The following is a 12753-nucleotide window of genomic DNA, read 5'->3' on the forward strand; positions in this document are numbered from 1 at the left end:
TATGCAGTTAATTTATGTTCTTACAACATACTAAAAATGTCATTTTTTTATTAAAAAAAAAAGACATCTCAGTATTTCAGGTTAGCCCAAGTATTCTTTTTATAAAGAAAAGGAACAGAACACTGTGTTCCTTAGGAAGAATCTATTTAAAATTCTAATAGATTCAGAATCTGGCATTTAAAAGTACATTGTACTAGAGTTCTTGGTAATAATAAGCTAGACAGCAGGAACAGAGTGGGAGGCAAGTACTGGAGGGAACTGTGTGTGTGTGGGGTGGGGGCAGTTGTGCTGGTGGTGGCGACTGCCGGAGGCATTAGGGAAAGAAGCATACTGTAGGATTGAGTCCTGTGAAGCAAGATGCTCTTGATCTTTCCTCAGTTAATAAAGCATCAATTTCATCCAAGGTGTTCGGAAGATCTTGGAAAGCCTAAAGAATGAAAAAACTGTCCATTATTATACGTGGTACAGTGAAAACAGTTCAATTCAAATAATTAAAATGAAAATATTCTGTTGAGTGTCTGCTGTATGTTGAACAGCATGCTAGCACAACACAGTAAGGAATCAAAGGAATTACAAACATGGCTTTTTGCTTTCAAAAAGGGGTTTATACTTTAGAAGAAAACAAAATGTATATACTTAATAACATGAGCTAACACCTTAAGGCAATGTATTGATGTTGAGTATTAAAATAAGCAGTACACATCATACTGGTTATGGAATTTGGAGAAAGGAATTATCAGTTCATGCTACAGGAGCTACAAGAAACAGAATTCAGAGGCCTAGAATTCATCTCTGGGCCTTAAAGCAAACAGCTAGGGAAAAGTAAGGCAAAGGAGAGATAGGAGCTTGGAGAAAAAGAAAAAGCACTGCATACCATGGGGGGTGAGGAGTTGTGTCCATTTGGAATGGTGGGTACTTGCTGAATTGGTAGAATGGGTCCAGAATATGTGGGGCATTGAAAGAGAGCAAGAAGTTAGAACTTTATACTGTACTTGTGAAGAACTATAAAAGCATCCTAAGAATCCAATTACTTTGACAGTAGAATTTCACCATAGTACTATCTACAATAGTGACAAATTAGAGCAGTGTGGGGGCAGGCAAGCAGTACAATGTTTTGTCGGCACAATTTGCAAAAGTTTATGTACTACAACGTACAAAATGAATCTTAAAACTTTGTAAAAGATCCTAACATGCTACATTAATTCTTAACCTGTCTTTTTTCCCTCTAACCATCTGGAAAGCAGTTCAGCTTCTATAAGCTTTCAGATATTTATAGTTTATTTTGTTGAATCTAACTTGCCCTTTGAGCTTTGAACTCATGTGCCACACACTTATTTCATATCTTCATTTGATTCTAACAGACAAATTTAAGATGGTGAAACAAATCTGCAACTTAGCCACCTTCCCCACCAATTTAAGCAAACCTATCTGTCCTTTGATCTTTCCCATCTCAGTAATTAGCAAAATTTAGGGATTCTCTCTCTACCCTTCAATTCAAAACCATTAGTAAGTCATGCTGGTTCTGTCATTAAAAGATACCTCAAGTCTGTAAACTGCTCTGTCTTTTGTGCTTCCACTCTAATCCACACCACAAGAGTCTCTTGCCTGGTCCAAAGCAATAATCCCCTAAATGGTCATCTTCCATTCTTGTATCCCTACTTTATTCTCCAGATTGCAGCTGGAGTGCTCTACAAACAGCTGTCCTACCTCTATTGATCTTCTGTTTAAAACTCTCCAGTGGACTTCATCTCAAAGTAGAGCCCAAATTCCTTCTATGGTCTATAAGGCCCTACAGGATCTGACTTCTGCCCTCCTTGGATAATAAATTTTAGCTTAAGATTCTTTCTATTCTGAAACAAGCCAAACATACTTCTGCCTCAAGAGCTTTGAATGAGCTGTTTTCTCTACCTGGAATGCTTTTCTCTCAAACGTTCACTTGACTGATTTCTTCTGTTCATTCAGGACTCATCTAAAATAGTATCTTCTCAAAGGAGCCTTCTCTGACACTGGCCTCTTACCTTGTACTATTCTTCTTCTTAGCACCTCCTGCTATTCCCAACATAATCTATTTGCTTTTTGATTTGTTCTCCCCACCCTCCAGACTAGAATATAAATTTCAAGACAGAACAAAGTATGTGTTTTGTTCAATGTGTGATAGAAGGTAATCAAGGCATTACCCCTACCTGTCAGATAAAGCTTCAGGTCAAGGGGCTACCTACTCAGTGTAGAACTGGCAGGAAAGGGCAGTATCTTCTCATTTTACTAACTAAATGATATGTCAGTATATAAAGTACACATAATGAGAAGAAGGAAAGGCTCTTTTCTTTACCAACAGATGTTAGTCATAAAGAATCCACTCCCAAAGAACGCTAAATAAACACCCCGATTTCCAGGAAAACCTTTTCATTTTGTCTTTGTTTTTCTATTACCTCTATGTACTGTTTCTTATATATCAATTACTAGTACTACATTTCCAGGAAAAATTATATCCCATCTCCCAAACCTCTCCTAAAACGGTGCTTGGAGAAAAAAGCTTTTTATTGGATGAATGTTTTGGTAGAAATAATTTTGCAAAATGGTACGCATATCTGAATAACTTTAGTACTAAGCAATAAGACTAAATGGTGTCCATTTGAATATCATGAAGAAAAAATTTGTTGAGCAAAATTACATGCATACTCAGTTTAAAAATGGCGGCAGGGGGGAACTCTCACTTTTTATGGCAGATCATGTTTTACATGGCCCTGTACAATGCCTAACACACTTTAAGCTTAAAAATACTGTGTTAAATATATTAACTTATAGCATTATATATTTTTATACTTACTGTCTGATATTCTTGAGGAACAGTCTGCTCTGCACCCAGGTTACATACTTGCTTGGCTCTCTTCATAAGTTCCTTGCATTTCTGCAATAATCTCAGTCTATTTTCATCCAACTCAATGAAATGTTGCTATTTTAAGAAAAATAAGTATGTTGAAAATTTGTAAGTTACTGTTAAATCAGAGGGTTCTTTTATGAATAAATATCACCACACTATATCACATGTATTACTGAATTTTGATAACAGTGAGCAAATCATCCAAAAACCATATCTCAAATTATGACTGACTTTATTGCTAAAATTTGAACTTAACTTCAAAATATATTAGGACATTAATAATATGGCATTCTTGAATCCCTAACAGCTTTGAAATTTAAACTTAATTGCCTTTTTATGAACGTTTAACCTATGTATAATTATACTCTAGTAAAACAATACATACAATACATAGGCTTCCTATCAGAAAACTCAGCAGAACCTTTCAATGTTTTCCAAGTGCCTCTCATGTAGATCATTTATTCATGGACCCATTCATTCCTTCACCAAATAATTACTGAGAACCTATTAAATATCAGTATTTTATCATGTATTAAGCATAGAAAGTTGAATAATAAGATGCACAGTCATTTTCATAAAGACACAGCACAGCAACATTATCCTTTGTATTTTTGGAGATTAAATAAAAAAGGAACTAAACTTGTGTAATCTTATTCACATCCCTCACACAGTGTGTGTCTGGTCCTTCCTCCCTCCATTCCTTGTCAAATTTGGAGTTCAGACATCAGTGATCTTCACAATGTTTAATATACAAGCTTGCAAATTCTACTTCAATCAAATAGTAAACAATGGTAGTGGAAATAATACTGTTTACTTGATAAAGGTCCCCCCACCCCACACTGCGAAATACATATATATCATCTAAATCGAAAAAGTCTTTCCTAAAGTTCAGTTTTTGTGGGAGAGTAGCAAGCAGCTAGGTAAAGAACATTAGATGAAAGCACAGTTTCTAAATTTGATAGTAGGATAAAAAATAAATTTAACAACTTCCAATTTTTATAACATGAATCTTTATGTAAATCCATACATGCTTCATGCTAGGGAGCGCACTAAGCATCTTGATGTATTATTAAACTTACTATCAGAATAGCCCTGCAAGTTAGGTATTGTAATATCTGTGGCTGAAAACAACAGGCTTGGAGTGGTCAGGAAACCTGTTCAAAGTTAAAAACTAAGTAACATGTTCATCTATCTGTCTACCTCCATATCTGGATTTAGGTGTAGTCAGTTTATTAACTTGTAAAAATATTCCAGATGATAGTGACATACCTCTGGAAATGTTTAATGGGTTTGGATCCCTTTTCCACTATTTGCCCTCCAATAATTTGAGGAAGTTATTAAACTCAATGGTGTTTTGTTACCCCTAAGTTCCTTCATGAACACAACTCTACTGAAATTCTGTGTCAGTCTTTTTTGTGTGTGCATTTGTTTTTCATGATCAGGGTAAAAGACAAATCCCAAAGTGGGGTGGGGGAAGAAAAGAAGGAAGGAAATGATCTCCCTTTGTTTCAAATGAAGACCAGCAAAAGAATAGCTAAGAGCAAGCGTGGGTAAGTGACAGAAAACATGAGAAGGAAAAAGAGCAAATGAAAGACAAAATGAACTACTAGAGACTTACTCTTCTCTGTATCTCTCACTTGTCATTCTTGACTATTTAAAATGCATAGTTGGTGACTATGATCAGTTAGTAACAAGCACTTACCAAAACACAGTACAAGAAAAGAGCCCTACAAAAGGGTTGGTAAGACAATTATAACGAAAAAGTATTTAATAACTTTCAGATTAACATATAAAAAAAAGAGAAACAATAATATAAAATATTGCCAAGGAAATAGAAAATAAAGTCAAGAAGATCAGTAATGGAAAAACCTGTCAGGGAGTTTGTGTGTATGTCCAGGTAAGAAAATCTAGTGTGACAAGTAGCTAATGAGATTATTTCCCTAGAGAGTACAATTAAGAACCTTTCTACTCTCCAGAGTAATCAGCTCAACTCAAAAATATTACTGCTTCTGCTGCTACTAACAATATGGACAGGAGACTCCCCTGTCAGGTTAGGGAAGGCAGCAGGTGTAGAAGTCTTTATTTTGATTATCTATGTATGCTAAACATCCTGCCATTTTTATTTGAAAGATTATTTATGCACAAGTATCTTATATCCTTGTGGCCTGAGTATCTTTGACATACTCAGTTCAGTTCTACTATAAACAATATTGAAATTCTCCCTCATTTCCCTCTCCCAAAGCATCTAACCTGAGGTAGTATCCTTTTATTTCCTAATAGTACCTACAGGACAGTCAGCAAATATATTGTTTTACTTACTTGTCTCCCTTCTTCTGTGTTTAAGTGTGGTGCCTTTAGCTACCGTGTCAGCCTTCTGACCACATAACACATGCTTGCTGTCTCCTTAGCCTGCCCAGTAGTTCTAGTTCTCCTCAGTAAGCAACTTTGTTCTGCAAGGCAGTTTCACGTGAGTTGCTAGTTCACAGGACCTGAATCACCCCAGCACCACCTGACCTTTCTGCAATCTAAAAGTCACCTTCCAGTTTCAGCTGCTCTGAAATTGGTCTGCTGAGCTTTCTACACCAAATGGGGCCTCTTTTCTTAAAAGATGAGAACCTGCTGGTGACTTAGTTTTTGGGTTCTTTGAGCCTTCCCTCTGTTTCTTACCACATACTTTCTAATACCATACCAGTCTTGCTGCTGATTATCTCACCTACCGGTATTCTGGGGTTCATGGCTGTCGTAAAACACAGAACTTGACTGATGTTTGTCCCTGGTTCTTGGGAGGAAGACTAAAATCCTAGGAAGTTTCTGAGTGACAGAGTGTCTGAGTTTATGCTAAGGAGTGACTCAGGATGGGGGAAGTCAATGCCAGAAAGACAAATCATGTGACTAAAGGGTTGGGGCTTTGAGTCTTATTATTATCCCCACCCAGTCTCTTAAACTGCAGAGAGAAGGGCTAGAGACCGAGTTCAACCATATGGCCAATGATCCAATCAGTCATGCCTAGGTAATGCAACCCGGTAAAAATTCTAAACACTGATGTGCTAGGAGAGCAACAAATTATTTCACCAGAAAAGAGCATAGAAACTGTGTGCAGGACCCTCCCCGCCCTATAAGCCTTTTGACCAGTAGGGATTTGTATTGTTTATATAATAAAACTGTAATTGTTGAGAACAGCCTTTTCTTCAGTTCTGTGAGCCATTCCAGTAAATTAATGAACTTGGGGGAGCCATGAGAACCCTTAAATCAGTCACCAGTTGGTCAGAAGAGCAGGTGGCATCTGAAGGGCAATTTTATTAAGGACTAAGCCCTTAACCTAGCCTCATGCTAATCCTGGGTGATGAGTGTGAGAATATTCTGCAGTACACCTACAGGGACAACTTTAAGCTGAGTCTGTTGTATACATTGCCTGCGGGCTTGCTGTTACATCATCATAGTATCCCAGTTGCTCTTCTATTTTGGGGAACGGATTTGAAAGACTCAAAAACTATGTCACTCTTACGACCTCATTTTGTTGCTTGTTCTTCTCTGGAATTTATGTTAACTTAGTACATCACCCCCTGTCCTCCCCCATTTCAATATTTATCATTAACAGAAGATTAAATCACCGGGATCACTAAGGCCATTCTTAGTGTTGACCAGAACTCATCTGTAGTTTAGGGGACACAAGCTGCAATAAAAGCTACTAGTTGCTTCTTGGCAATAGTACTAACTATAATTTGTATCAGCTAAGAAAGCAAACATGGTAAGATTTTGGTTTTCAAATGACTAAATCAGGTACTCTTTGTTATTTAATTGGGGGAGGGTGGTAATAATCAAAAATGTACACAAAGGGTTTCAAATATTACTTCTTAATCAGCAGAGTACATGAAATCTGTAAACAGCATACCCAAAACTGCACACTGCAAGGCATGATATATACATACACGTGTATATATAGTTTTCAAACTGAAGTCCTCAAATAAAAAATAAAAGCAATAATTTTACCTCTGTGATACGTAGCTGTGATGAGGTTGCTATATAATCTGATTCCAATTTGTTCTTCTCAGAGATCACTGTAGTATTTTGAAGAATTAAATCTACTTTTTGTATATGTAAAGCAGTACAATTCTAGGAATAAAAACCTCTATGAGTTTTATTTTACAACAATATAGTTTAACATTTTTCTAATGCGATTGATACTTCTCTCCAATCTTAAATAGTTCTCCTTTGAGTCATTTTGAATAAACCAATTTAGCTTAATGTGTACTTTTAATCAATTTACTGATCTGTAAATAGAAATGTCAAACAGAGAAAGTTGAAATTACCTATAAAAATCTCTTGCTAAGATTTTACTATCGACTTGCAACAACAAAAACATGACTAAAATGAAAATGTCTTATTTACCTTTATCAAGTTTGTTAATTCAGTAACAAGTTTTGCTTTTTGAACATTTATTTCTTTGATTTTGGTACTTGCTTTTCGTTCTTCCTCTTCAAGATTGCAAGTATCCTGTTCCATCAGCTTTAAACTGTATGAAAAGCATAATGATGTAGAAATCAGAGAAAACACAAGGATTGAGCCCAAATTCTCAGGTTTCTTGCTGCTTTATGGTCTATGTAGCGATACTATTCAGATGTTAACTGATAGCTTCCTGATTAAACATTTCATGTAATCACTCAGGATCAAAAACTATTTTTTGAGATGTATCAAGTGCCATAGGATCTAGAGTCAGAAACTTGGGTTTAAAATTCCTCTTTGCCACCAATGAGCAGTATAACTGAACAAGCTACTCTTCTAAGCTTTGATTTCCTCATCTATAAACTGTAAGTAATAATAGTACTTCTGCAGGGCTTTGGTGAAGACGAAAAGAAGAAGGCAAATCATGCAACACACTTAGTATAGTGTCTGGTCCATAAGTGATAAGCACTGTTTATAAAAACAGTCCCTTCCCTTAAGGAGCTTAACTGTGGCAATCTAATACATAAAATAATAATGATGAAAAGACAATACAACAATTCTAAAAGTTAATACTTTGCTTTTCAATATGGAGACACTAAGGCTGTAGAAGTTTACTTAAGTTACATAACATTACATATACTAAGTTGTAAGGTGTGTTTGACATCAAGGGCCAAGTTCTTTCCACTACAGGGAAAAATCAAAGATGGAAGCAATGAAAATAAGAATAAACAAGTTCAGTGGATATTGTAGAGAGTGGACTGAATGGTGAGTGAAGAGTGTGTCGGGGCAGAGAGGGAGGAAATTAGAATGTGTGGAGTGCAAGAAGATTTTGAAAAACGTGAAGGACAATCTAAAGGAAAGCAGTATTTAAATTTCATACAGCAAAGGTAGGAAGCCACCACAGATATCTTGAAGGGGGCAGGAACATGAAAAGATGATAAACTTGATGACAGTATTCTATATGCCCTGAATGGAGGAGATGAGTCATGGAGAGACCACCAACCATGTCACCACTGCAGTATTCCAGAGTAACTGTAGATATGAGACAGCCAGGATGACAATGGATATGAAAGGATATTTCACTACAAAATTCAACATTACCAGGAAAAAGTTTAGTTTCAGACAATGAGTTCAATACAGCAGTCCAACAGTAAAAGGTTGACTTGTGGATGACTGAAGATAAAAGTGAAGGGTTTATATAGAAAAGAATTCTAAGCAGTTAAGACTCAGCAGATATGTCTTCTTTTAAGCAACCAAGGTATATACGCTACTGACTTTTAAAAGTTAACAGGCAATTTGCTTTATTAAAAAAATTTTTTTAAAAAGCATTTAAAATATTCAACTTATGTGTTTAGAAACACTATTAAATCAAGGTAAATTTATACTGTACTCAAGGCAATGAGCTGTCATTTATTATGTCTTTAATACCTATATCTTTGTTCTTTTATGCTTCTTTCCTATAGAATAATCACCAAAAAAGGTCTGCATTGTGTCCTGAAATGGGCATGGAAAAACTGAAACTGGAACTCACTTTCCTCTCCCATAGACTGAACACCCTAACAGCTTTTATCTGATCTTATATATCAGATATATAAGTTTCTACAAAACATCTAAGTTCAAAATAAAACTTACAATCAGTTCTGAGAACAACTGCCTGGGATTTCACAGTAAGCTAGCATAATGTAACAAGGTCATTCATGGGTAAAAGATGCACTTATGGTAATGTAAGAGTATATTCCTTCACTAATGATTTCAGATTCCATGTTGCAGTTAAACGTTAACAAACCACACTTTGGCAAGTTCTGATGTGACATTAAAGAATACATATGCTGACACGTCTATTAAAGCAGTCTTCCCTTTTCCAGTTACATATATATGTGGGGCCAGGTTTTCTTCATATACTTCTCACAACCAAGTGAATGCAGAAGCACTTATGAAAAAACAACTAACTTCATCTAAAGAGATTTACAAATGTAAAAATAATGTCCCTCTTGTTGCTAAATGCATTTTGTTTGGAAAATTGTTTCTCATAAATATTTTTTGTTAACATATAATGAACTTATCATGTTAATGTACTATTTAATTTCTAATTTGGTAAATATCAATAGATATAATCCATATAAACAAAACTTCCTCAAGGTCCTCAATAATTTTTAAGAATAGAATGAGTTCCAGGGATGAAAATAGCTGATCAAGGAACGGAAAAATTCATTACACTTAAGACTCCCCCTGCTTTGTCCTGTGTTTTGGGTAGAAGGGTTTGAGTTTGAGAGAGAAACTCTACACAGCATGCTGGTGGGAACTGTGTGGTCATGACAAGGTACATATAACTAATAATATCCTTATAGTACATTTGTATTGCCCTCCCAAACCCCCAGCCCAGAATGGGCTGAAAGTTACCTTCCTAGTTTGGAACTAATTTTTTGTTCCAGTTGTCTTTTCTTGGTTTTCCTTTCAAGAAGCTCCTTCTTCTTTTGTCTAAGTTCATTATCTTTGTGTTCCAGATGCTTGTTTGTCTCACGTAAGGCACTCAATCCTGATTCTACTGCTTGCAATTTTCTATTAATTTCCTATGGAATATGCAACATTGTTAGTATATTTTAAAGACTAAAGTATTATAAACTGAGTTAATATTCTTTTTAAATACTCAAATCAAAATAACGAATCTTTAACTTCAATAGAAGACGTAACACTATAATTCTCTGACATGAATCACACCAATGTTTTCTTAAATCAATCTCCCAAGACAACAGAAATAAAAGCAAAAAAACTACAAATGGACTTAATCAAACTTATAAGTTTTACACAGTAAAGGAAACCATAAACAAAAAGACAACCTATCGACTGGGAAAAAATATTTGCAAAGGATATGATGGACAAGGACTTAATTTCCAAAATATATAAAACAGCTCAGTAACATAAACACAAACAATCCAAACACTAAATGAGCAGAAGACTTAAATGGATATTTCTCCAAAGAAGAGAAACAAATGGCCAATAGGCACATGAAAAGATGCTCCACATTGCTAATAATATTAGAGAAATGCAAATCGAAACCACAACAGAGTACCACCTCATACCACTCAGAATGGCCATCATTTTAAAAAGTAAACAAATAATAAATGCTGGAGAGGGTGTACAGAAAAGAGAACTCTCCTACACTGTTGGTGAGAATGTAAATTGGTTCCGCCATCATGGAAAATAGTATGGAGGTTCCTCAAAAAACTTAGAATAGTTACCATATGGTCCAGCAATCCCACTCCTGGGCATATATCCAGACAAAACTATAATTTGAAAAGATACATGTACCCCAATGTTCACAGCAGCACTATTTACAATAGCCAAGACATGGATACAATCTAAATGCCCATCAACAGGTGAATGGATAAAGAACAGTACATTCAGTGTACCTTTGGTATATTCAATGAATGGTATATTCAATGAAATAATACTTAGCCATAAAAGAATGAAGTAATGCTATCTACAACAATATACTAGGTTAAGTAAGTCAGAAAAACAAATACCATATCACTTATATGTACAATCTAAAATGTGACACAAATTTCTTAATAAAACAGACTTGGATGCAGAGAATAGATTTGTAGTTGCCAAGGGAAAGGGTGAGGTGGGGTCGGATGGATTAGGGTTTGGGATTAACAGATGCAAACTATTATATACAGAATAGATATACAACAAGGTCATACTGTATAGCACAGGGATCTATATTCAATATCCTGGACCAAACCACAATGAAAAAGAATATAACTGACTCAGTTTGCTGTATACCAGAAACTAACACAACACTGTAGATAAACTGTAAAATAAAAAATGACCAACCTTCAGCTGTTCTTCTAAGTGTCGTCTTTGCTCTAGATCCACGGTGACTGTGAGAAACTGAGCTACTTTTAGGGATGTGTTACTTGAAATGAGTTTGTTTGAATAAAAAGAAGTTTTCACCACGTACTTTTCTTCTGCTGTATAAATTTGTTTTAATCGGGTTTCCTGTATTACCTATAATGTAAAATAAACATTTAGTAGACATTTAAGAATTATTGGATGGGGCTTCCCCAGTGGCTCAGATGTAAAGAATCTGCTTGCAGTGCGGGAGACCTGGGTTTGATCCCTGGATTGGGAAGATCTCCTGGAAGAGGGCATGCCAACCCACTCCAGTATTCTTGCCTGGAGAATCCCCATGAGAAGCCTAGTGAGTTACAGTATGTGGAGTCGCAAAGAGTTAGACATGACTGAGAGACTAAGCACAAGAATAATTATAACATTTAAAAAAAAGGACTAAAGAATTAAAAATACTGATCAAGTGAAATATAGATCAAAATATATTAGATTTATTTTCATTCTTTAAATGTAACCCAACATCTCTAAAAAGGTGAGTGATAAATTTCAGGTTATTATTTTGGAAAACAACACTAAGGAAGAGAACTGGGAGAAAACCAAAACAACTACCAAAGTTGGCTATACTTCTACTTCACTATACAATCTCTCCCAAGTAGGTGTACTTTTGGGGAGTCAGTTGCCCAGAAGAATGAAGTCTGTTATCTCAACTAATACATTTACTCTCCCTTCCCCTTAGTTATATTGTTCAAAGATACATAATCTTATATTTAATTCCTATATATTTGGGGAATACTTAATGCACATACTTTTTCAAGGATTTCAAAGACTTCTTTTTGCATTTTTGGGGAGAGTTGTTCTCTCAAGAATTTATTAAGGAGTTTCATAAACTAAGCACATTCTAAACACCACAACATTGTTGGATCTGTTTCTGCATAAAGAATAGGCTGCTGTAACGTATTTTTTTCCAGTCTCTAAAGGTTTATTACCAGTATTCTTGTGGCTTGTTTCTCTGCAGAAGTTTATAGTCTAGGTAATGAGATATGACATATTTAAGTATACTTAGCTTAACAGGGTATAAACTGGCATCCACAAATGCTCAGTAATTTGAAATGAAAGGAGATCCCACATGACGTTAGCCTACCCCCCACGTGTCATGAAAATAATCATTTACAGAGTCTAAAATGTCAGAATTTGATAATAAAGCAAAACTTACACTAAAGAATGTTATTTTTTTCTAAGGGAGAAAATATGACCATTGTTGTCAAGAGGTAGACATGAAATGTTTAGATAGTAAATTTCCTCAGTGCAGGTTTGTATTTTCTGAAAGATGGCCAAGACTATGTTAAGGGCTTTACTAGGTGTCTGACTTTGCTTTTCTATATACCATGTTCTTTTTTCTAGTAGAGACAGTAGACTTAAGTCTCTAGGTGACCTAAACAGAATGTTAAAAAGTAAAGCACACAAAAATATTTCAACTTGAAGAACTGTTCAAAAAGTGAAAGGATTTTCCAAGTGCATTACTATCCCTTTTTGCACCAGAGTAAAGCTATGAAAGCCCTTAGCAAATTTTCTAGTCT

General features: G+C 35.4%; 1 protein-coding gene and 1 long non-coding RNA gene across 8 annotated transcripts in view; one reads left to right on the forward strand and one right to left on the reverse strand.

Annotated features, from left to right (window-relative positions):
• The window catches only part of LOC138432647 (uncharacterized), a 77915-nt gene that overhangs the window by 63238 nt on the left and 1924 nt on the right, over positions 1-12753 (forward strand). The gene's annotated exons all lie outside the window — the stretch shown is intronic.
• The window catches only part of SMC5 (structural maintenance of chromosomes 5), a 104871-nt gene that overhangs the window by 5485 nt on the left and 86633 nt on the right, over positions 1-12753 (reverse strand). For 4 of the 6 annotated variants that reach the window (XM_069574098.1, XM_069574096.1, XM_069574100.1 and 1 more), the window contains 7 exons: positions 11162-11335; positions 9725-9894; positions 7271-7394; positions 6872-6994; positions 2828-2953; positions 875-919; positions 332-427 (listed from right to left, as the gene is read on the reverse strand). In XM_069574098.1, the coding sequence (XP_069430199.1) occupies positions 332-427; positions 875-919; positions 2828-2953; positions 6872-6994; positions 7271-7394; positions 9725-9894; positions 11162-11335 (858 nt within the window). The remainder of the gene's footprint in view (positions 1-331; positions 428-874; positions 920-2827; positions 2954-6871; positions 6995-7270; positions 7395-9724; positions 9895-11161; positions 11336-12753) is intronic. The other 2 variants (XM_069574099.1, XM_069574097.1) reach the window with 1 other exon arrangement.

Source organism: Ovis canadensis, chromosome 2, assembly GCF_042477335.2.
Source record: "Ovis canadensis isolate MfBH-ARS-UI-01 breed Bighorn chromosome 2, ARS-UI_OviCan_v2, whole genome shotgun sequence".
NCBI lineage: Eukaryota > Metazoa > Chordata > Mammalia > Artiodactyla > Bovidae > Ovis > Ovis canadensis.